The following is a 25501-nucleotide window of genomic DNA, read 5'->3' as shown; positions in this document are numbered from 1 at the left end:
AAGAAGTGAGAATGGGACCAAGACATTTCTCGGTCGCCTCTGGTTTGCAATGCCATTTCAACTTTGACATCTGTTGATTATGTTCAGTACAATAAGGGATTCTGCAACTAACGCATCTTCGATGCTTAATCTTTCCAGGCCCTTTTTTATATATGATTTTACTTTTTGAATATTTCTAATGAAAATTTGAACCCCTTTTTTCTGCTTTGAGATTTGAGATGCTTGAGAATTAAGGCATTAAGGTATGACTGCACTTGGGTCTCCAAATAATTTATCAGGCAAAATATTTGTAACTTTTGATTTCTTATCAACTGATGAATGCGTAAGCAAGAAATTTTAAGTATTGAGAAGAAATACACCGTTTCTTAATTTTTATGTAAATTTTGATATGTTCCCCGATTTTACTAAATCATTCATTTTATCTCCACTTTGATTATAAATTTGTTTGGTCTTGTGTTTAGATGTAGTTCTAGTAATAAGTTATTAAAATTTGAACAAAACAATGTCAACGTATAAGTCAATAGAAGATGCTATCAAGGAGATTGAGTATTGGCTCCGGTTGGCGACTTTGCTGCATGAGCCAATGAAAGAATCTCTCCTTAACATCCTACATAATCATTACAATCGAACCGACTATGTTGGCCTACCATCTGATCCAACCCTTCTTAATGCAGAACTACGAAAAAATATCAATAAGATCAAACAACTTCAATCGAAGAAAATTCTCAAAAAAGATCAAGTTGAAGTCCTATTACCTACAGGAAGTAACCAAACAGATAGTTCAACATTTGATGTTACTTTGATCATCCTTTTGATTATCAGCTTTACAACTTTACCTCCTCCCATCAATGGCTGGAATAAATTTCCCTCCCCTACCGATACAAGTATAGCCGCTTTTGTTTTACGCGCTCGTGCATGGAGAAATGAATTTATGCACGATGATCCGAAAAGTATCACTTTGAGTGACTTCAATAAACGGTGGACCGAAGGCGTTAATATCATACGTGGTCTTAAGTTGGTCACGTACGATACAAATCGACTGAAGATTGCAAATTTAAATGCACGCAACAGAACAGTATTGAGGTGTTTAAAATTCTTCTCAAAAAAGATTCTTCAAAAGGTTACCGCCCTTGACACCGAGTTGGCTCATGACATTCAACTTACCGCCCACGACACCCAATTCGCCGCCCAAGATGCAAAGCTCAAAGCCCTTGGTGCCAGCTTTAACGCCCATGATTCGAAACTCACCGCCCACGACACCAAACTCAAAACTCTTGGTAAAAGCTTCGACGTCCATGACACTAAACTCACCGCCCTTGGTACCAATTTCGACGCCCATGACACCAAACTCACCTCTCACGACACCAAACTCGACGCAAACGACACCAAACTCAAAACTCTTGGTAAAAGCTTCGACGCCCATGACACCAAACTCACCGCCCATGACTCCAAACTATCCGCCCTTGGTACCAGCTTTGAGGACCATGACTCGAAATTAGCCGCCCACGACACGGAAATGGAGGTGATGGCGAAAACACTTGCGGAACAAGTGGCACGTCTAGAGAAAGAGCTCAATTTCATAAGAAGTGGCTCAGTTCAAAGCAATGGGAGCCAGCGTTATGGTAAGCCTGACACTTCATTTCTTAATTTTCTTAATTTAGTTTTTTTACTGATAAATAATTCAACGATTATAAATCAGCTATAATTTAAATTCTGATTTCTTAAGGGTATGTAGTAGTTAAGGAAAACAAAATGTCCATCGCGCTGAACAATTTCGAAAACGAGGCTAGCAGTCATTTCAAGTATTTCTACTACCACAGTGGCATTTGTTCATTTAAAACACTTAACAAAAGAAAACAAAAATATATTTTCTTTGCAGTTGCTCGATAGTCAAGTGGTCCTCACCTGATTTTAACTGCTCGTGTTTATTGGTCGAGCCTAAAAGTCATTCTTTAAAAGTTATTCTTTCCTTCATTTTAGAATCAAGGGGTTGTTGTTTGGATGACGTCATCCAATACATTTCTTCTGAAATCGGCCCACAAAAACCTCAACTTCTCTCCAGACTTGAAATAGATCAAAGCGAAGAGGAAACCCCACTATCAGAAATTCTAAAAGATATACCCTGGCACCACATCAGTTTGCATTTGGAGAGATTGGGACGATCTGACATAGTGGATCATCTGACCAAGAATACTCTTCTCACCGAAGGTAATTCTTTTGAATAGGAAATATTTCGCACGATTTTCTTCAGTTGCATTTGGTTTATAACAAAACCATGTTGAAAAAGAAAAGCTTGTCCATAATTATCTCAGAAATTGAGCTAGAATGTTAAGCGTTTAGTAAGGTTGCTTATAAAAAGAAAATGCGTAACTATAAATTCGATTTTTGTCACCTGTCAAAATTGCCAGAAATATGCGGGGAGATATGATTTTTCCTGATTTTTTTGCAAAAAGATACCATAAGAGGACCCTAATTTTGGTGGAATTTTTTTTTCTGTCAAAATGACTGGCTTTCGGAATTTCTCGGCCTTTTCCTCGTTCCTTCGTTAGTCCTTATCGTTTAAATGCTTTTTTATTTCTTTCGGTCCCTTATTTTTCAGAAATTTTTTTGCTTTAAACTTATTTCACTTTTTTCCATTTTTTTCCATTTTTTAAAGCTTTTAATTAACATGTCAAATCTTATCGCTATCTTATCTCTTTGGGTTCGACTCCTCGCCGTCTGGGTCTTAGAAATGGAAATTTGATCCCCTTGTTACATTTGGCAAATTAAATGATCTAAGAGGGAAACCTTTACATTTTCTGACATGCTTTAGACCGTAAAACAAACATTGTCACCATATATCTCTTTCGACTTTCACGCCTAATTGGATTGTATAATAATTAATAAATGTTTCCTTGTTAATTGCTTCAATTTCTTCCTTTTAAAATATATTTCTTTTTCAGATATCGAACATGCATCGTCGTTACTGCGATCTCAATACGATGTTGAAGTGATCCGTTCGCTGGCAAACCATTCCCCCTTAGTCAATCATGACGTCATACAGGATAATAATAATAACCTGTACACCGAACTTGCCGTTCTAAGGGACAACGAAATCGATCAAGACCTGGACAACAACTCAGACCGTAGTTCACTGTTAGAGCAACGGCATTTAGAGAAAGATAGCATCGAACTTGAACACCTCGTTCAACAGAACGACGATGTTGTCTTCGTTCGCGGGGTTGGGGGTATGGGAAAAACAGCAATGCTAGAAATGTTTGCTTTGAGATGGGTCAGAAATCAGCTGAACCCTGATACACCTCTAGACTTTGTCTTTCTATTCTCCTGCCGAGAGATCAATCTACTGCAAGGACGTTTTGTTTCTATTGAAGACTTGTTTAAAGAGAAATACCCAAAAGTCTTCGATCGCATATCTTTGAAAGACCTTGCCCCAATAGCTGATCGTATTTTGATCATTGTTGACGGAGTCGACGAACTCCAGGGCGTATATGAATCCCAGAATAACTCATCGATGTCACCTTTCCAAACCATTTTCAGCTTGATCAATACCCATGGAACTGTATTGAAAGGTCACAAGAGTATTGCATGCGGCCGACCGAAAGCTTGCGATTACATAAGGAGATTCCTGCAGACAGAAATAGGACTCCAAAACAGAACAAATATCAAAACAGTCGAGGTTTGTGGCTTCAACGACGCTCAAATCGACAAATACATCGAAAAGTTTTTCGCTGGAAACAAAGAGAAAGCAGATCGAGTGAGAGAAGCCATTCGAATTTCAGACAACTTAAGGATCATGGCCTCTACCCCTGTTCTTATATGGGTTATCGCGATCGTCTATAGTGAGGATTTAATCACGAAACCACTGAACACGTATACCGAATTGTACATGTACGCATGTCTTGTCTTTCTGCGCAACCATATGCACGGCACCCGAGCTAACTATCATAAACCATTGATTGAGCTTCTTGATGATGAGGAAATCTACGAGTGCGTTTACGCCCTAATGGTGCTTTCAGTGAAGACCTATATGAATGATCAAGTATTATTCACTGAAGATGATATAGTAACTCTTAAATGTCCCGTCCACCTTGAACAAACCGGACTTATCGTCAAATATAGCCGTGGAGAGATCACAGAGCCAGTATACCAGTTTAAGCACCTTGTTTTACAGGAGTTCTTGACAGGTTTGTACCTGTGCATTACCAAAGGAATATCGCCCTACCTTACTAACCGTGAGCTTTCCAGTTGCTCACCAGTCATCTTTGGGATCCAACGAATGCTTAGAGATAATGAAAATAAATTGTTTAGCAAGTTTTTCAATAAACTCACTGAGCTTAACAAACGAAAGATGAACTTCAGTGAAAAGCTCATGGAACCGTTTAACTCTTTGAGTTTTCATTTATATGCTTCAATCAATGCGATCGAAATCCCGAAATGCATGATTGGGACAAATGTACTGATCATTGATACAAGCTTCCCAGAATGCCAAGAATTCATGACCAACCTTAACGAAGCGAAACAGAAGATCGAGTGCCCTTTCTCGTTTGTCTTGGTTCGAGGTAGACTTTCTCGTGTTGATTTGAGAAACGCTCTTTTTGTTATGGACTTTTTACGTCTCACGCCCATTATACCGAACTGCATGATAAATAACAATTCTATTGTTATTGACACTGCATTTACAGAGTGCGTTGGATTCTTACAGCTGTTACCTAATACCAAATTGAAATGTCCCTTCTCAACACTAGAAGTTATATGTCAGTTAAGAGTCGAGGAAAGGGACAATGTCTTAGCGCTGATGAAGCACTATAACCTGAAACTTAAGTTACCCGACCATGTAGTTCAAAAAGACACGCTACATATTGACACTGATGATCAAGTATGTACAAGCAGTCTTAAATCTCTCGATTACTTGGATGAAGGAATTGAATTTAGTGCCATGAATGTAACCAAAGTTTATTTTGAAAAGTTTTCTGAAGCGTTCGAGGATAAAGTTATGAGACTTTTTAAGTTATTGCAAGTTGGTTTTGTGGAAGTTCCACAGATGATGCACAATGGACATTCAGTAATGATTGACTTTTCGAACGAGTGCCTATCATTCATTCACTTGTTCAACAACTTTTCCAAGAAATTTAACTTGAAGCTTCATCCACCAAGTATCGAATGGGTAGATTTAAAAGTTTCGATTGGACAAAATGTTGATTCTGAAATTTGTTATGATGTCGGATGGTTTATCAGCAAGAATGAATTCCAACTTAACGCTCCGCAAGAAATGATCCGTGGCTATCTTCTAAAAGCCGACCAGCCATCTTCACTACATCAAACTTTTCTCCGAGTTTCGAACTGTTTTGGAGTTGATAATGTATCGCCAGTCGGAGTTACTCACTTGGCCTTACCTGCTTGTACTCATGTAGGTTTTGATATCGAAAATAGTGTCATCTTGTTACGAAAAATGCATCTTAAGTTACAAACACCGGCAAATTTTGTAGAAGGTTCGTGTCTTTTAATTGATGGTAAATCACAAAGCTGTATGATTTATATAAGAATTATGAACGCTCTATTAGAAGACGCATCAACCGATCTTACCGAAGTTTTACCATACACGGCCACCCATGCAGAAATCCGCAACTGCTTTAATCAAAGTGAATCGTCAAAAGAGATTATGAGATTTATAAAACATCTCGATTTGAGAATTCAGATACCAGATTCAATGATCGAAGGTGATACCTTGCTGCTTGATTTCGGTATGGAATTTACCGCTGATGCTGTAACCTTAGCTTCGAAGGAAAAGATGGACATTAACTCTGTGTCGTTAGAATATGTGAAGATTATCGGAAAATGTAGCAAAGATCTCCTTGACGCAGCAGTACACCTTGCTCGTTTGCTTCAATTAAAAGTTGTACCACCAAAAAATGCACTCGATACCAAAGGAAGGCTCATGGTTTGTGATCGATTATTTGACGAGTGTCATAATTTCATGTATGCCGTACCACTCCTCGGCCAGAAACTGGATAAGGATTTTGATTACGTTTTTCCTGATCAATTTTCTCTTCGAATTGAATTAGACACCACGATACATTCTTTCGTCGAGTACGTTAATGAACAAAAAAAGTGTGACTTCTTCGTTCATGATGACGTCAATTTAGCGAAGAACGCAAAGCAAAAATAAATTTTTTTCTGAAATTTTCTCACTTTTTTTATCAATTACAGTTTTAAAGAATTACAGTTCTTGGGTTTCAAGTCTGAAGGTCGTTTCTTTTGAACAGGTTTTCCACTATAAAACTAGTTACTTATTTAGTGTATCTTAAAACTAGTTCTTCAAAAATCTTCAATAAATAATTAGGGTGAACTCAAATAAGAGGAAGTTTTATTTGAATTATAGTCGGGAAGTTTATTTTCGCGTAAGTTGTAAACCTGGAGTGATATATTTCATTTTGATTGAGCTTTCTATTTTTCACTACCTAGTTTAATGTATATTACAGTAACGCAGTAGTTGTAACAAAATAGGGGCAGATTTGCTGATTTCGAATTTTTTATATTGACGCAATTAAAACGAGAACTATTGTATAAGTTCTTTTCTTTTTTATAAAAACTGCTAATTTTAGGGTAAAAAGTGTATAAAACGAACAAGCGCCAAAATTAAAGGTCAGGGCCCTTTGTATTTTGCCCGTATTTTGGCGCCCTTCCCTTGCCACTACACTGCTGATATTATATTTTAAGTATTAAAATTTTCATTTTTATCGTAAATTTTTTTGCTCAATATTTCATTTTTTTAAATACAAATAACTTTTTATTTGAAACCATTTTGATCACATTCGCCGTTCTTTCCCGTCTCAGATGCATTTCCTCATCGATAACCACTTCCATCTAGTGAGCATTCCATGAGCATTTATTGATTTTGACCGATTCCGATGTGTAGTAAAATTAGTATAATTATCAGAGTTATTTTTCAAACTGAGGCCTAATAAAATGTTCCTATCTTATTCTTAGGTTATGGCCCACATTTCAATCATTTTCAATCATTCTTATAAAATTGCTTTCGTAAAGCATGTTTTCTATACCATCAAAACTAACCCTTGTTTGTGATAACTATTTTCTTCTTCAACGAAATTTCAGGATCTCAATCGTCGACGATATCATCAATAAAAGTAGAGCGGCATTCACAACCAGCCACACAACACTCGCAACAACCTATTCCACGACCGTCTTCAAAAAGCTCACAACCACACTCACGATCAAACACTCCTTCGAATTTCATGAAAAACACTTCTTCAAGAAAACCTGCGTTCAATTCTGTTGTCGTAGAATGATAAAATTTTGGTAGAAATGGCACCTAAAATATCAAAGACTGCTAAAGGAACATTGAAATTATTTAACTTACTCAAAAGATTTTGAACCATTTTAAATACGCATTTTTCGATTCGTACGATTGGGTAAATTGGAAAAGAGCCGTTAAATTTTGCTTGCTTCATTGGAAAATGTAGAATATTATTGACACGATTTATCATTTTTTGTCGAACTTTTTTTTTACCTTGAAAATACTATAAAATTTGTAAATACTATGAGTGTGTTTTATGTATAAGATATGAAAATATAGCTTAACCACAGTACAGAAAATATCAATTTCTTTCAATTTTGCAAAGTTTGCCGAGGTCTACGGATTTTATTTTAATGCTTTTAGGTTGATTTCGAACATATTATATCATCATCATAAATAGCTCGGGGTTATTTCGAGACTTTAGATTTCCAAGTTGTTTGGCGAATTATAATTTTTTCGAGTTACCATATCTTCAGTATATAAAGGCTTACCCAGGAATCCCAGCCCCCCCCCCTCTATGACAAAATTGAAAATGAAAATAATTTAAAATAATGAAAAACACAACTCTGGTTGACAAAGAAGTTTACAATACAGCGGGATTTTGCGATACTACCACGGTAGTATTCTTTTCACTTTCAAATTTGTCATTTGGGGGGGGGCTGGGATTCCTGGGTAAGCCTTTATATACTGAAGATATGGTAACTCGAAAAAATTATAATTTCTGATTTCAGTGGATTTCAGTGGCTCTCAAGTGTGTTCAATTTGATGGGGACCGACCATGTTTTAAAAAGCATAATTCCTTTTCGAAAAGAACGGGTGGTTTCATTGCAAATCTTGCCCTCTTTCGAAATCTTTGATTGAAACAGAGATTTTATTATGATTAATGTTTCCCATTTTTATTCTTCTTTAATAATGTATCAATATCTCTTGCCTTTGTATTTCCTATCTGTAACAAAAACATTGGAGCAGATCCCCTACCTCGAAACAGTGCAATTTTCGATGTTCCTTAGAGCCACTTATCTCTATTTTGAAAAGGAAAAAGAAGAACAGGGAGTAAATGAAACACAGTACATGGATTTCTTTTGTATTCCCTATTTTTTCTCTTGTGAACTCGCTCTCTCTCAACTCTGTATTCTTCAAACTGCGAATAATTCCTACTTTAATGGAACAATTTCTTTTTCATCCTCTCACCATCTATTTCAAAAGTGTATCCATTCTATTTTTTCACTTTTCAAATCACAAAATCTAGACTTATGCTACTTTTTCATTAAAACTTCATCTTCAGTTAGATTTAGTTTTATTTTGCGATGGATGGTCGCCGGAAGTTGTTACAGAAATTCGTCAGCGTACGTTACAATCCGAATGGCTATTGCATAGACGGACCCAATACCCATCTCGTCAACGAAGAAATCAAAAAACTTGCTCAAATGAAAAATGATATTTATTTTGAAACTGCAGAATTTAAGGTTTCTCATAGGTTTCCAACACCTGTGAAAAAGGCTCGCCATTTAAAAGTGAGACCTTTCGAAGACAGCCGTCCAAGGCAAGACAACAAAATTTCACTTTTTAAAGAAAAGCGACCCAAGTCTGACTCTTTCGTCAAATATCAATACGGCCAATATGATGACAAGAAACTTGCTCTTTCTATCAAAAATGAAGAGACCACGCCCTTAATGCCGCCCGAAGGCGCCCATCCTGTCACTTTCAATCGCCCTTCGCGTTGGGTTGAAAAATCGAGTCAAATCAAAGGGAATTGTCAAGAGGATGGTAGCAAAGGTGATAATGAGACGGGTGCTGCTGACAATATCAACAAACTGGTCGAGAGCTATTCACACTTGATGGACAAAGAACTGAATCAAGATTATTTTGATTTATCGAGCATTGACATATCTGAGAAAGGTCACGTTTGCAAAGAGCTAAAAACTAAAGAACAGCTAACTTTTGAGGAGGTTTATAAAACTTACATGGATTCAAAAACGTCCAGGGGTGTCAAATTTCAACGAGAAATGGAATCCTCAAGAAAAGAGCTTCAAGTATACAGCGATTTGAGGAAAATGAAAGATACCGATTTGTGGTGCCGCTCTTACCATGGCGTGGCTCCGCTAGAAAAATTAACTTTCAATGATTTACTATGTGTCTTAGACAGTTGTAAATAAATGTGCGTTGGGATTGTATACTTTTGTGATAAAGCGAGCTGAATGTTTTATCGAGATCTATAATGTTTTTTTTGTCTGTTAGATTGTAAAAATGTCTAGAAACTAACTAATTTCATAAAAAAACTATTAGCAAAAACTTAAAATGGATCAGGAAAAAATGGACGTTACAAATCGCATAAAACGCTATATTTGACCATTGCTAATTTTTGCCAATGCATAAGTAGCTGTCTTCTAGGTGACGCTCCGTGCATCAAAAATTTATCGCCCCAGTCACACATGTGTCGTTTCCGTAAGTTTATATCACCGAAGATGAAGGGAAGAAATCGCTCGTCGTCGTATGGGATGATATCTAACGCGTTTGTTATCATGCCAAGATAAGCGTCTTCGTTTATAATTTCAGGTATTTCTTTGGCTTTTGATGTGATATTACCGAGCACTGTTCCACGTAGAATATAACCGCCCCCTGAACAATATACTTTGTAATATTCTTCACTAAATAGGTCAAAGGGTACGTAATTACGGTGTGTTGGGTCCCTTATTACAGGCATCAAATCATTTTTCTTTCCAACGTAGTTTACATAGGGGCTTAACCGAAGTAACCATGGTGATAAATTATGCAAATTAACATAACAATCATCGTCCGTTTTGAGAACAAATCTTGGTGCGCATGCCTCGTTAACCCATTTCAAAGTCAGTATGGTTTTCTTAGCGAGATTCTCATAAGTGTCTTGGTAATCGAGACGAAGAATATCTCGGTACCGACTGTTTTCTTTGGACACTACATCTTCAATAACATTATTCTGATCACGTCCCAGTGTAAAAATGGTCTTGTAAGTGAATGATTTTTGTTTGATAAGAAACCTGTTAATGTAAGCTCCCGGTCGTCCCCATGAATACCGGATAGATGTCCTTTCTAAAAAGTTTCCCGGTCGTGTGGTCACAACGATAACAAGATCTAAGTCTGCTTTGCATTCAGGTTCGAGTATTGGACTTTCTACCGAGGGACGTCTCCGAAAATCACGTCTAAACTGCTTTTGATATTGATCGTTCAAAAATAAAGCTAGACTGCGTTGACTTTTCAGCATACAGTCTAAAAAATCTCTATATAATTTGTCGAATATTTCATCTGATGGTATCGATCTTTTACGCATTTTCCGACGTCTTTTAAAGTTGCGTGCGTTTTTGTTAGCGGTAAATAGTTCTTTAGATGGAAAAAAAGATTGGATATTTTCTGATAGAAGGAGTGATTCTGCCATGCCTTTATTTAAACGTCGCATCAAAGGATCGTCCTCTGACCTGGTTGTCATTTGCCATAACACAAACAAGCAAGCCAATAAAGGTAAGAAGGTGAAAACCAGTCTCTTTCGTCGGAACATCTCTCATAATTCTTCCTTCTTGAAATTATTTTATTTCTTAAAGCTAAAATGAGAGAGTAAGTGATAAATTGTCAAGGAAATCTGCTCTAATCGTGCAAAATGTTGTGTCGCATTACATGCTAACCTTCTCTTCTATCTCTAGCCCGTACAAAAATGATGGTGTTCTAGGAAGACATATTCTCGCCCAAACTCATGGTAAGACTCTTTTAATGTTTAGAAAAATGCGGAAAAATTGAATAAGACAGGATGCAATTCATGATATTCATGACGTAATGTTTTCTACGGGAATAGCCTGGTTTAAGCCAGTAGTGGCAAATTTAAACTAGACAAAACTTGCCACTACTGGCAAAAACCGGGGTCTTTCCTTAGAAAACATTACGTCATGAATATCATGAATAAGAAGCAAACTACTTTTCAAATCGAGTTAAGTATGTATTTGACAGTTTGTGGCTTGTTAGAGTCAAGTGTGTTCAAATATGTATGAATAAATTATGATTTAAAGTTAGTATACCTTAATGGATAAACTGATGGAATGGAAATTTTGCGTGCACTGCTCTTCTGATAAAAAAACGCCTAATCTTGGAGCCCATCTGTCTCAAAAAATAGAATTTTGAAACCAGAAATGATGAAGGATACGAAAAGTTTCTTTACCAGACACCCCATCATATTTCAACCAACAACCGACGCTTGTTTGTTTTGTAAAATATTTATTGAAATTTTATGATTTCAAAATGAATGTTTGATGAATAATTGATCAAATCTTTTGATATTGAGATATTGAGATTTTTTTGAGGAGGACACCTAAAGGGTTCATAAACTCTTGTTTGTAGCTTCAATAATCCACTAACACTATTTAAGATCCAATTATTTTTTGAAAGAAAAACATCTAGAAAAGTGTTAAAGTGTTGATATGTCTTGGAAATATTCTATTTATTTCCTCTCATCCTAAACTCAAGTAGAGTTCTTCCTCCATCCTCAGCCAAGTAAATATGCACCAAAATCTGTATCTCTTATTTTCAATATTTCTTGCCTTACAATTTACAATCATGGTCCATTATCATAAAGGTTATACCTCATCGAAGGAAAGCATATTCCAACGTAGATTGTAATAAAAATAAAATTTGAAAAAAATAAAGGATTAAAAGTGAAGATTTTTTAAGGTTGGAAAAATCTTGTAGGTAGTACTATGGTAAGCTCAAAATTAGAGGATTGCAAATTATGTACTAAGATTTTTAGGCCGTTTTAACCATTTTTGTATGAGACGAATACAGTATGTTTATTCTGAAAATGTAAAATTGACAAAATTGTTAATGAATATTTGAAATTTTTCAGTGAGATAATTTGTAATCGAATCTAGTAGTAGCCATAACTATCACTTCTTTGAAGATTACTAATTTTTGTAAGGCGCTGTATATCCGAAAAGGTTGGAATTTCGTTTGATGAGATTTTCATGATCTTGTCACTTGACCTTTCTCATGATGGTGTTGTACATAGTTGGTAAAATTAAGGTTACTCATGTCAATTTTTATGTAGAAATAGTAGCTTTTGTTCTGAGGGGATGTCATTTCAGTACGTCTTGGTTGTTTGTTATGGGATGTTGTAGTCTGTCCGCTATCTGGATAACCATTAGTGATTTTAAGTGAGAACCCTTTCTTTCGATTATTGAAAACAATGAAAATGCTTGTAAAAAACCAGTACACTATTTTTTACAAGAACAAACTAATTGAAAACATGCACGCTTTTATAAGAACCTCTAAACTTGTTAGAGCCTTTAAATGTTCTTAACTTTTTCAGTTTTAAGCTTAGAAATGGTCTTAATATATTCTTTTTTTCACCAGTTTTGGTTCCATTTTCCTTAGAAATCGGATGTCTGCAAAGCCTTAGATTAAAGTGTTCTTATTTTGGACATCGAAGTCTTATGTTCTTATATAGTTTGTTCTCATAAAAACGTGTAAGGCTTCGATGGTCAGAATATTAAAATTAATAACAAGTTAAGAATACTTTTAAATCTTAGAAAATTAAGAACATCCAAAGGCTCCAACAAGTTTTGACGTTAATATAAAAAACGTATTCAGATAATCATCGATGAGATAATCATGGACAGATCGTAAGTCACTCATCGAGCTTCGCTTGCATTTTGAAAAATGTTTAAGCATCGAAAACGTTGGTTCTCTGCACGAGTTAGTTGTTCTTTTGCTTCATATCGGGTGTGCCAGAAATAAGTTACCCTCTTTAAAGTAGAATTTCTCGAGATCTAATAATTTCCAAAGAATCAAACTATTTCTATAATAAATTCCTCACTGACTTAAGGTTAGATAATCTTGAATTTAATGAGGACAAAATTGAGTCTCTAATAAATTCTTTAAACGTAAACAAGGCTCATGGACAGGAAGATGTTTCTACACGTATGGTTAGGATTTGCGGTAAATCTCTAGTTAAGCCCTTGCATAGCATCTTCAATCTTTCTCTTCATACGGGCTCTTTCCCTTCACAGTGGAAAAAAGCCAATGTTGTTCCTGTTTATAAAAAAAGTGACAGGAGCATTGCCAAAAATTATAGACCATTGTCTGTTCTTACAGTGTTTAGCAAATTATTTGAGAAGTGCATTTACGATGTACTTTACAATTACTTTTCTTCAAATAATCTTTTTTATTCTTGCCAGTCTGGTTTTCGGGAGGGTGATACTTGTGTCTCTCAGTTGTTGTCCATAACGTATGATATCTTTACAGTGTTTGATGCTGATCCACCTTTTGGACACGAGAGGAGTGTTTCTTGATATCTCAAAGGCATGCGATCGAGTTTAGCATGAGGGTTTGATCTAGAAATTTAAGTCCTAAGGGGTAACTGGCCCCTTGCTTTCCTTTTTAAGCAATTTTCTGTCCGGTAGGTATCAAAGAGAGTTGTTCTAAATGGTAAAACATCTGAGTGGAAACAAATCAAGGCGGGAGTTCCTCAGGGCTCAATTTTTCGTCCACTGTTTTTTTAATCTACATTAATGATCTTCCTAAAAATCTTTAGTCAAATCCGAAGATCTTTGCTGATGACACATAGTGTCCTCCCCCCCCTTATAAAGGGGGGGATTCTGATTTTGGCCCTTTTTTTAAAGTATGGGGGAAAATGAAAAATTTGAAATTTGCTGGGGTAAATAAAGAGGGGGGAAAACCATAAATTTAGGAGATTTTGACTGGGGGAACTTCACTGATCTCAAGGTGATCTTGTTGCAAAACCTGTTTAGGCAATCATCATCATCATCATCCTTCGACCTAGGTCCGAATGGACCTAGGTCGGAAACAAACAATAACCCTCCCTCCACAGCTCTCGATCAGCCATTGCAGTGCCCAGTTCCTCAATTTCTAGCCCTGTTTCTCGTTTCAAAGTATCAAGAAAAGTGCGCTTTCTCGAGCGCCTAGTGCCCGCAGGACACCAAAGTAAGATCTCAGACACCATTTCGTTTTTTGCACGGAAACAGTGACCTGAGAAAGAGAGCATCCTGCTAGTCAGGACAGAGGAAATTCTTGGGAGTCCATGATATATCTCTTGAAGGGTTGGGTGGTTGCGCCAATCAAGATTCTGGACTCTTTTCAAAAGATTTGTATAGCAGCCATCAAGGCTCTTCAGCATGGTTTTTATCATGGTCCAAGTCTCCGAGCCATATAGAAGAATGGGCTCGACAAGACTTCTAAAAGTTTGAAGTTTAAGAGCGTTAGACAAATTAGAGTGCCATATCTTGTTTAACTTATTACAAGCTTTCCAAGCTAGACCTTTCCTAATTTTAAAATCGTTTTCAGAGCTGTTAATATGAGAGCCAAGATATTTAAAATCCTTCACAAGTTTGATATTAACACCATTCTTGGAAGTTAAAGGGAGAACAATCCCAGAGGAGCTGATAAATTCAGTTTTTCCAGCATTGCAATAAAGACCGACTTGACTGGCCGAAGTTTCAAGTGAGTGAAGAAGACTTTCAAGATTTTGAATACTCTCAGAAACTAAGGCAAGATCGTCAGCAAAGTCAAGATCGGTCAGAAAAAGGCCGCGGTTACGCTTGCGCAGGTGAACTTTAATTTTGATTCCCTTGTCATTAGATAAGTCAACAGAAATTCTTAAAACATAATCTAAAACAATGATAAAAAGAAAGGGAGCTAAGGTGTCACCTTGTAGAACTCCAGCATGAATGTCAAAAATATCAGTGTCTCCATCAGCTGTAATGACCTTTGCTTTGGTGGACACGTAGAGTGCCCTGATGGCTGAAATGAGTTTCTCTGGAATGCCGTACAATTTAAGAATGTCAAACATTTTTACACGAGATATGGAATCAAAGGCTTTTTTAAAGTCAACAAAGCAAATAAAAGCATCTTTGTTAAGTTTTCGCATTTCTTCCAAAATACGCCTGATTGCTAAAATCTGTGTAAGAGTACTTCTTCCCTTCCGAAAACCATTTTGGTTTTTTCTTAGAAGAGGATCAAGAACTGGAACGATACGTTGTAAAAGAAGTTTGTTGAAGATTTTGGCGGCGATAGGCATAAGAGTGATGCCTCTGTAGTTGGATGCTAAGGTCAAATCACCCTTTTTTGGAACAGGAATGATACCGCCAGTTAACCAAGCAGAAGGGGGAGTTAGAAACTCAAATGTGTGATTACAAAAATCGAGAAGCATTTCCATAAAGACGGGATCTTTCCAAAGCAGAGTTGGAATATCATCAAGGCCTGAAGATTTATTATTTGAAAAAAGTTTAACGCAATTTGAAAGTTCATCAATTGTAAAAGGAGAAGTTGATATGTCAAGTTCATCAAAAATTTGAGTTAAAGGGAGAGCATTAGTATTTAAAATAGGTTGGTTTCCAAGTAAAGTTTTAAAGTGGTTGAGCCAGTTTTCTCTTCTTTTATCTGGTGAGCCACCTTTGAGCTGAATAGAAGGGTGGTCTTTTCGACCTGTTAGATCATTGATCGTTTTCCAAGCGGCCGAGTGCTGATGGCTAACATGAAGATTGGAAATTGAGTTTATCTTACCCTGAATAAACATCGATTCGGCGTTAAGGTAGGCATCATCCAGAGCTTTTTGAGCATCAGAGAGGATTTTTGATGTTCTTCTTGTAGGGCGTCGCTGATGTTTTAGTTTGGCCTCTACAAGTGCATTCCGTGCATCAGAAACAAGGTTGTTTTCAAAGAGATATTTCTTTTTGACTTTTTGTTTCTTTGGTAGAAGAGCAAGACTAACTTCTTTATTAGCTTTAATCAGATTTTGGTAACTTTTCTCAATGTCGTCGTCTGCTTGAGAATAGTGTAAGTAGTTCGGAGGTCGTGGTTACAATAAACCTGTTGCCAATCGATGGATTTCATTGGGTCAGGTTTAGACTTTTTAGATGATCTAAGGCTAAGAGAAATGCGACAGGAAACAATTCTGTGGTCAGAACCAACAGAAGAAAAAGAAGAATAGGAGAAGAAGTTTAGGCAATAAAATCAGCAAATCTTTTGGGATAAACCAACTTTTCAATACAATTTCATTTTTCCAGCACTTTCAAGGCTATTTTTTCAAGCTTTCCAAAATTTCAAACTTGATTTAAGGCATTTTTATGTTAACCATATGGGGAACCGCAAAATCTTCAAATAGCTGGGGGAATTCAAAAAAGAGGGGGGAACCGAAAAATTTTGAAATATGGTGGGGGAAATAAAAGAGGGGGGAATGGAGAAAAATTAGGATTTTTAGTGGGGGGAACCAACCCAGGAGGACACTATGTGACACCTCTTTGTTTTCAGTAGCTTTTGGTCAAGTCTTGAGCTGTGCAGAACTCAATAGAGATCTTACTAGAATAAGTGAGTGGGCTCTTCAATGGAAGATGTCTTTTAACCCTGGTCCTTCAAAACAAGCTGTAGAAGTTTATTTTTCTAGAAAGCACGTACCTGGCAATGCTCCTGTTTTATCCTTCAATAATATTAACATAGAAACCAACGAATATCATGCTTCTTCTCGGGCTTGCCTTGGACTCAAAGCTTTCCTTCAATCACCATTCAGATGAAAAAATTAAAAAGGTCAACAAATGTATTGGCCTTATTAATAGACTTTGCAAATATGTACCAAGAAAATCTCTGCCTACATTATAAAAATCTTATATCAGATCGCATTTAGACTACGGTGATATCATATACGACCATCCAGGTAATGCTACTTTTGTTGCAAAGGATGGAATCAATTCAATATAATGCCTGCCTAACTATCACAGGCCGTTTTCGTGGAACGTCTCGAGAAAAACTCTATTCATTCCGAGCTTGGTCTTGAAAGTCCTGCTGATCGACGTTTCGGAAGAAGAATGATCTTCTTCTACAAAAATAATTTAGCACCATCTTTTTACGTAACTATTTGCCAGCAAGACTTGAAGCCCCAGTTAATTTTAGATCAAGAAATCCAATTTATCCTCTTAATATTCGCACTGAGCGTTTCCGTAATACATTTTTTCCATATTGCATATCTCAGTGGAATATCTTGATGGATGGTCGTATAAGAGATCTCCCTTCGGTATCAACTTTTAAGAAAGTAATCGATGAATTTTTGAGACCTAAACCATCTCCTGTTTTCGGTGCCAATGACAACCAAGGTGTTGTTTTTCTCAATGGGCTCTTCCAGAAAAATTTGTATATGGGGGGTGGAGGATATAACAATTTTCAGTGAATTACCCCCTGAACAAAGTGACTTTTGGTATCCCCCGGACAACAGGTTTTACCCTCGGACAACCCCCGGACACCCCAAACTAGCCCCGGACAGAGCAAATTTACCCCCCGGACAAGGGAAATTTTGATGATTTTTCGCTACCCCGACGACACCTTAGTTAGATCCCTTTTTGTGCATATCGGGCAAATTCCATCGAAAACTCTCAGCATTTTCTTTTGCACTGGTCTATTATCATGCAAGATAACTTTTGTTCAACAAACTTCAAACGCTTGATATGACTATTTACCCACTAAGTGCTAGTAAAGTCTTCAGGTTACTTTTGTTTGGCGATGAAACGTTAGCTTCCGTAACTAATCGAGGAATTCTAAATTTTAGTGTTGAATTTATTCTTGAAACTAACAGGTTTAATGGTTCCTTGTTCTAGTTCTAGTTATTCATAGCCTCTTTTTTACTCTTTTTTTCTATTTTCTAATTTCTCTCATTTTTTACCATTTTTTGTTGCTAGCCTATTACCCTTGACGATATAATTTTAGTTCCTTGCGGGGAGGGACTTTTTTTCTATGTTTGTATTTATTTGTAGCACTGTATTTGTTCGTATGTCTACTTTGTCTTGAATTATAAAGAAGAAAAAATTCGTTGTCGCTGTTCAATTAGAATTTAATAGATTGATTTTTGACGGTTTTGAGCATTTTTTCATTAAATTTGTCATAATTTTTTATATTGTGGACCGAATTCATCAATGAATGACCCATCAAAATCTAAATTTATCCTTTCTTTTTCTAGTCCTAAAGAAATCCTTGAGAAGTTTCACATAAAAGAGGATAGCTTATTTCTGGCACACCCGGTAGTGCTAGCAATATTGCAAACATCTTGAATAGAAACACCTCCGTCACACTTACGTATTCTCCAACACTGCTTTGAAAGTCGATAAGCATTAAACCAATACATACTCCTAAACGATTTTCTTCATAGATTAGTCTTAATCAATCAGTATGAAAAAAAAATCCCAAAAAAAATTCTCAAAGCAAAAAAATTTGAATCATCGTTTGCACAGCGACTTTCAATCTTCGAACGTCTCTTTAGCCGCAATATTTTTCTTTTGTTTGTTTTGGTTTGATCATTCTCAAAGTGAAAATAGAAGAACTGTTCGAGTAAACCATTTTTTCACGCATCAACTCTTTTTGACCTTTTAAAATAGTTTATGAAAATAAGATTGGAAAATAATGATATTTCTGGAAAATAAGACGTTTTACTCTATGTCTGTTTTCAACGCGTTCTCTGTTTTCAACGCGTTCTCTTTGACGACCGCCTGGCGTTCTCTAAAGTAGAAAAACTTAAGTTACAAACCGTCATACCCCTTAAAGTAAAGATATGAAGACAAAACATGAGAATTCTCACGGCCCTAGTTAAAAAAAAAAGCTAAATAAGAGTTTTTCGGGTATTTCAAGAAGTAGAAGGAATTAGACTGTAGACGAATCGGCTATTTCTTTCTACTCAAGACGTTGACACAGTTTTGTCGATATTTTGAATAATGGGCTAGTGTGTAGTGCAGCTTATTCTGTAACTAGGCTTAATAAAGCATCAAGAGACGTAAGAAAAATTCTTTATATTGAAATCTTTCATAATAAAAAGTGTTCAGCCCCTACTTATCTGTTCAAATTGTTACAAAGTGTCGTAAACATTAAGTCACTACTTATGTCACAAATGACGAGAGATTAAATTCGCGTTACTACCATATTAGAGAACCATTTGTGATGTTGGATGTGTATGGGAAGGTTGATAGCCGCTAATGAACTCATATCTTATATCTTGTGTATCTTATGTTAGACTCTAACGGACCATCGATTTCTAATTGGCCGATTTAGATTGAGTTAGGCTTGCTTTCTTCATTTGACGCGTATTTTAGATCGTGGGGAAACTTTAAGTTCATTTTTCCTTGAAGATAGCGAAAAAATAACTCAATATTTTACAGCTGTACAAAGCTGTCGAAAAATCTTTTATATTTTTCAAATCCCTATTCCAAATGTAGATATGTCTTTTGAAGGTTTTTTGGGAGATTATCCGCTGATATCAGTGGTTGTTTTATTTTTTAAGATATGCGTGTTCGAAAACGTTGTGGTTTGCTAAGCTTATCCTAGGTCAAACTCTGGAATTCCAAATATCATTACTCGAGTACTCGATATTGTTATGAAATTTCTGGATTTTTTTCTGTGTTCCTTATACTGTATACAAGATAAAGGTTATGTTCATTGCATGATTCCAAAATGCATATTTTCTGATGAGTTTCTGATGCTTGAGGTATTTTTCTTTTCAAGAACTACTCAAGGAAATCGTTGTCCTCAGGAAACATTTATATCTGTAAAAAGATAAGATCACAGTCCATCACACTATAATTAGATCAAAATGTGACATTCTTTCGTTCGAAATAATTTGTCCGACCGCCACCAAATTATCATACAATATACTCATAAAATTGGGTTATGAGAAAAAGTTCTCCTTATATAGTTAAAACACCTTAAAAGTTAAACATTCAACATCATTACGAGAATGGTCAGCTTGTTTAACGGAAACAATGAAAATATAGGACAAAGAAAACAAACTCCTTGGACCTCACTTTAATTCCTTTAATTCCTAATTTAATCCTTGTAATTTAGATCCTAAAAGGAGGAGCTGTATTTTCCGAGGGGTTTTGACATTTGCGTTTCGATAATGGCTGCACAAGTCCATCGAGGTCAACTTTGTCTTAAAATTCCTTCATATATAGACAACTTCGATACCTTGTCCTCGTTTGATAAAAGACCTCTCAATCTGGTTCGTTCAAAAAAGCGATTCGTTGATCTGTTTAAGCCTTTTACTGGTCAATTTCCCATCTGTAGAGCGTTAAGTAGCTAATAGTTACATTTGAAACCAACAGGTTATTAATCGAATGACATACATAGTGGTTACAAAATCAATCATAACTATCAGTTACTACATTTGGTTGTAATTATCTAACGTCATTCTTGATTTGAACGTCTTCTGAATGTCAGGAATGCTTATTATAGCTTTCCTCTTGTCAGAAATGATTCATTTTCTAATGATTAAAGAAGATGGCAGGTTTTTGACAAACGTTTCCTTAATAGCTTTCACTCTGCATTTGAAAGTGTATTTTTTGTTGACATTTCCTTCAATAGTTATCCAGTTGTTAATTATTTGTCTTTCTATTTGTTATAGAAAAGAGGAGAGAGAGAAAGAAGTTGTAACTAATCAACAAGCCATAGTGTTATTTATGGGTGAGACTCGAACGACACTGTTGGCTGGAAAAATAAACATTGGAAGAGAAGGAGAATCGAGTTGTTTTGATAGAATGTTGTGTGCGTCAATACTACAACGCGTTGATGATCAGACAGATCACAACCAGCGATTGAGTTTATCATCAACCGAACTCATGTCGCTCAGTGAAGAAATCAGTAAACTGCTTCAGCAGAAAGACGAAAATGCACAACATGAACAGCTCATCAATGATCTTGAAAATCGAGTCGACTTGTTGAACAATAAAGTCAATACATCAAAAGAACGTCATCAATCGGAGCTTGAATATTTGAACATGGCTTTAGAAAATCGTACGGATGAGTTACAGCAAGTTCAAGAGAAACATGATGAGAAGGAGGCTTCTCTTAAACAAATCAAAAGACAGTTGCAAAGACAAGAAACGGAGATTGATCAGAAAGATACCACTATCAAACATTACGAGAAAGAGATTGTAGAGTTCAAAGAAGAAGTGGAGCGCTTGAATCGTAGATTGAAAACATTGAAAGGTGAAAAAGAAAAACATACTAAAGGAATTGAGATCGAAGAAAAACAGAATCGCATCGTGAAGTTTAATGATGATGTCGCTGTAAAGGTGTTTGAGGTCGAGGACCACACTGAAGCACTTCAGAAAGATATGAGTCGGTTGCAGAAGGAAAACGAGAAATTGAAACGTAAATTAGATGAGTTGAAATGGCAAATGAAAGCTAAGGATATTATGATTAGCAATGGTGAAGATACTATGCAAGCTCTTGAGAATCAAGCGGAGGAGATCGAGATGCTCCAAGACCGTGTGGAAGAGTTGGAGGAGAAATTGAGGTTGCAGAGCTCTGGTGAACAACCTATTGATAATCCAGAGGTTGATATCTTGAAGATGAAAGTGAGAGAGGTTGAGATGAAACTGAAACAAAGAGATGAAACGATTCGCTCGATGAAAGAGAACAAGAAGACTGAGGAGAGCGCAGTGTTTGTCGAAGAACGAATCGTAGAAAAGGTTATGGCATCTGAACCAAAAATGATAATCGAAGAACGAGTCGTTGAGAAAGTTGTGGTGAAAACAGAATTGCTAGCACCTCAGGAACCAATTGTTGTTGTAGAGCCCAACCCAAGAGAAGAGGAGTACCTGAAAATGTTGATCACACTTCGCGATACTTTCTACAGCGAATTACAATTGAAACCACAACAGCATGTACAAAATGGAAAGGGTCATTTTGAAGTCGTTTTCGAGGATCTACAGACTGTATTAGGATCCATACGACAGAAAGTGAGCAAGGTTCTTGAAGAAAGTGTGGTGGAAAATAATAAAGAAATTCAACGTGTGCAATCATTGAAAAAGCAAAACACTTCCTTGAAAGAGGAGATTCAAACCAAAACTGAAAACTATAATAACACCGTCAAATCACTTGAAATCAAAAATGAAGCTTTATCGAATTCGGTCAGCATACAGCAACAGTTTAATGACGAACTGAGTGAAAAATGTACGGTAGCCGAGAAAGAAAGAGATGACATAAATGACAGAATGAAAGAATTATCACTGAAAATGTTGGTAAGAGATTCAGAAGTGGACCGTTTGAAAAATATTCTTGATGATTTGAAGAAAAGTAAAAAATTGAAGAAATTGATGAAAAAAGACAAAAAGAAATCCAATTCGTTGAGTAATTTATTGAAAGCATAATGATGATGTTGATAATAATAATAATGTTGTGAATGTGACTGAAACCTTTCAGTTTTGTCTTGTGAATACATAATTTTGAGGAAATATTAACTTAGATTTTTTTGAAGAATTTTTGTTTAATTTGTTGAATAAGAGGTAATTTAACCATGTTTAAAGTTGAAAATTTTTTGACAAATCTTCTTTTCTCTTTAACCAATTAGGATGAAGAGTTATTTTTGTTTTATGCAACTTTCCTGAAAATTCCTAGCCCTCAATTTCCCTTTCCTGAGATTGTGAAAAAAATTGAGTAATATTGTCATAACTACGACACCAGAACTAACAGAATGCTTTTGAATGAGCTGCAGATCCTGTGTTTTTCACCTGCTCAAAATTCTTGTTGGATACTGTATCAAAACTATTCGAAAGAAGGAAATTGTGAAAGGAAATTCTAATAGCTTTAACATATCTTTTGAAACATTAGTAGAATATTATTCTTAGTACGAATGAATTCTTTGCCCCGATTTTAAAATCCTAAGCTCTTTTAAGCCAAAGGGTTTGTCATAATCTTGTTAAATAAGATGGAATTAAGACTTTTTCTTATATAAGGTTAAATGTTCAATACTCTGAGCTAGGACATTTTACTGTAATCTTTTTTTTCCATGTTTAGACTAATCAGATGATGGGTCATGTTTCGTTTGTTTTTGTTTAGTTTACATTCTTGTTATTGATGTGTATAGTATAGTTGTAACTTGTTCTAGATGTCATATAATCATTTTTTATATAATACCATCTTATTATAAACAGTAATATAATTCTTCATATGTACCATTAAATTCCACTGATTTAACTTTAGTGTTAACTGCATGCATTGTCAGCATATTGGATTAACTTTTGTCACCTTACAAAGGGTCTGTTACTAACTTTGTTAAACGATTTTCCCTTTTTTTATTAGAACTTCTTAATTTGAGGGCTGAACCTTGATTTGCTCCCTTTTTTGACAATTTTGAGCATAAAATGTTCTTATTGGTGCACTCAGATTGATTCACCTGAATATGCAGAATTACCTTGGGTTATAAAGATTGGCCCTCGAGTCGAACAAATCTGCTCAAACTTAAAGTTTTGAAGTGAAAGAATTACTTCAATTACGAATGTTTTGCAGTGAGTCTGGATAATTTTGAGCAAATTTGGCTAACTTTTTCAATACTCAAGGTGGCCACGTTCTTACAGATCTTATTTCTTTCCCAAATTTCAGCCTAAATGTTCTAATAAACTACTCTCGGGTACCTAATAGCCGGGGAAATTGGAATAAGCGGGGGGATTGGAAAAAATCTCAAAACTTAATAAGCGGGGGGGTTGGAATAAGAATGACCGGGGTGGAAAATTTTCGAAAAATTAATTAGCGGGGGGGGACGGCTATTAGGTACCCGAGAGTAGGTTCTAATTAAAAAAAACATGTACTTCTGTTGGTATTTCTCAGCATTTATGTATCTCTGCATAGTATGTTTTGAAAGACCCTTTTATAAGAACGAGTTTCAGTTATTTCAAAGTTCATGTCCTTAAAATTTACTCTCATGACGTATTGGCTTAAAAAGGGCATAATTTTAATGTTTCTTCTATTGCCTGAAGTTTTAATTTGGGATCCCATTTATCGAAAGCAAAAGTGCATTTCATCAAAAATGGAAACTTTTTTCATCGAATTAAATTGATGCAGTGCTTAATATCCGGTCTTTTTGAAGTATTTAATGTCACTCACCTAGGTGATTATTACTGTCAAATTTCTTTCCCCGTTACTTTGTTTTTTCAAAATTACTCTAGGGTGATAGCTATAGCTAAAGCAGCATCCCATTAAAATAAGTCTGTCCCTGAGCTGTGGGAAGGAAGCTCCCCTTACTTTTACTGATTTTCAAGATCCACTATACTAGATTTTGCCACTTGCCCTAAATGTATAATAGAAACTCCCAGATTAAAGTCTATTCACAAGTGTGCACTAAATTTTGCAAAAATCAGTCAATCTACTTTACATTCTTTAAGCTTTCCAAAGATGTAAAAATAACGTTTAGGGAGTGGTCAGAAAGTATCTACTAGAGGGGGATGGAGGATTTCAGGGGTTTTTTTTTTAGGGTTTTTTGGGGGGGGGGTTCCAAAATATTTTCAATGGAGAAGGGGGGAGTGCGAAATATTTTTGGACAACTCAAGAGATAACTCAGGAGGTCAAATTTCATGGTTCCACATTTGAAGATTTAAAATGTTTCGATATTTTTCGTATTTCCTTTTATTGTTAACTCTGCATTCGTGAAATATCATCGTGATAGCCTCACCATTTGTTTAGATTCAGACATTGAAAGCCTCATTTCTGGGCAGAATCACTCCAAAAAAGAGCTGTGTTTGAAGGAAATTAGGTGAAGGAAATCAGGAGTCCAAAAACAAAATTTTCTCCTGTCGGCGCAAACCCATGGTTGCCCCTCCTTCGTCACTAAATTCTTTGCTCCTGCACTTTTGAAATCAAGCCACTGGTTGCCTTCTATATATATTAATATAGTCCTCCCCACATGAGTCCACAACATTTTGATATTGAGGTTTATAGGATCACTCACAATCTGGAAATTTATTGTAGTCAAACCCCGATTTATATGTGACAAGGCGCCCTTATCCAAAAGTAAGTATAAACAAGTATAACCCTCACGTTATTAATCAGTCAGTTAGAGTGTATGGGAAAAGAATTTAGCAAGGGGGGGTGCGAAATTATTTTAACCCTTTTGAGGGGGAAAAAATTTTCTAGGTTAGGGGTGGGGGTGCGAAATTTTTTTTTGATTTTTTGAAATATCTTCCACTTCTCTCTAGATACTTTCTGACCACTCCCTTATACGACCTATCTATAAAAAGTTGAATTTTTTCTTCTTCATTTTTCTTCATGTTCTTTTCAAATTTTACGACTAACAGTAAATTAATCATCTCCTTCCTACCTTCCCAACAATACCAAACTTTTTAAGATTGAAGCATTGGTTGAGAAAATAACAAAGCAAAATTTAGTGCACACTTACCGTGAATA

General features: G+C 35.9%; 4 protein-coding genes across 4 annotated transcripts in view; 3 read left to right on the top strand and 1 right to left on the bottom strand.

Annotated features, from left to right (window-relative positions):
- LOC136819312 (centrosomal protein POC5-like) overlaps positions 1-7614 on the top strand; it is a 33555-nt gene extending 25941 nt beyond the window's left edge. Inside the window, exon 10 of the mRNA XM_067075557.1 lies at positions 7114-7614. Coding sequence (XP_066931658.1) covers positions 7114-7307 — 194 coding nt within the window. The 3' untranslated portion in view covers positions 7308-7614. The remainder of the gene's footprint in view (positions 1-7113) is intronic.
- On the top strand, positions 385-6262 carry LOC136819199 (uncharacterized). The gene is made up of 3 exons (XM_067075411.1): positions 385-1622; positions 1981-2208; positions 2943-6262. Exons 1-3 carry the CDS (start codon positions 503-505, stop codon positions 6164-6166), a joined length of 4572 nt encoding a protein of 1523 aa, XP_066931512.1. The 5' UTR covers positions 385-502; the 3' UTR covers positions 6167-6262.
- Positions 7615-9544: 1930 nt separating the features above from the next.
- On the bottom strand, positions 9545-11518 carry LOC136819216 (beta-1,3-galactosyltransferase 5-like). The gene is made up of 2 exons (XM_067075436.1): positions 11359-11518; positions 9545-10890 (listed from the first exon to the last, which is right to left on the bottom strand). The coding sequence occupies exon 2, from the start codon at positions 10845-10847 to the stop codon at positions 9636-9638; it is 1212 nt and encodes a 403-aa protein (XP_066931537.1). The 5' UTR covers positions 10848-10890; positions 11359-11518; the 3' UTR covers positions 9545-9635.
- An 8057-nt stretch (positions 11519-19575) lies between these two features.
- Positions 19576-22915, top strand: LOC136819189 (putative leucine-rich repeat-containing protein DDB_G0290503). Its single transcript, XM_067075392.1, has one exon. The coding sequence runs from the start codon at positions 20533-20535 to the stop codon at positions 22471-22473; it is 1941 nt and encodes a 646-aa protein (XP_066931493.1). The 5' UTR covers positions 19576-20532; the 3' UTR covers positions 22474-22915.
- The last annotated feature ends 2586 nt before the right edge of the window (positions 22916-25501 follow it).

The sequence above is a fragment of the Clytia hemisphaerica genome, unplaced genomic scaffold (genome assembly GCF_902728285.1).
Source record: "Clytia hemisphaerica strain Z4C2 unplaced genomic scaffold, Clytia hemisphaerica genome assembly, whole genome shotgun sequence".
Classification (NCBI taxonomy): Eukaryota; Metazoa; Cnidaria; class Hydrozoa; order Leptothecata; family Clytiidae; genus Clytia; species Clytia hemisphaerica.
This window is presented reverse-complemented; position numbering and strand designations above follow the sequence as displayed.

Coding starts and splice junctions, on each gene's coding strand:
- LOC136819189 (XM_067075392.1), top strand. CDS start 20,533: ATGTCAGGAATGCTTATTATAGCTTTCCTCTTGTCAGAAATGATTCAT.
- LOC136819216 (XM_067075436.1), bottom strand. CDS start 10,847: ATGTTCCGACGAAAGAGACTGGTTTTCACCTTCTTACCTTTATTGGCT.
- LOC136819199 (XM_067075411.1), top strand. CDS start 503: ATGTCAACGTATAAGTCAATAGAAGATGCTATCAAGGAGATTGAGTAT. Junction 1,623..1,980: donor CAATGGGAGCCAGCGTTATG/GTAAGCCTGACA, acceptor CCTTCATTTTAG/AATCAAGGGGTTGTTGTTTG. Junction 2,209..2,942: donor GAATACTCTTCTCACCGAAG/GTAATTCTTTTG, acceptor TTTCTTTTTCAG/ATATCGAACATGCATCGTCG.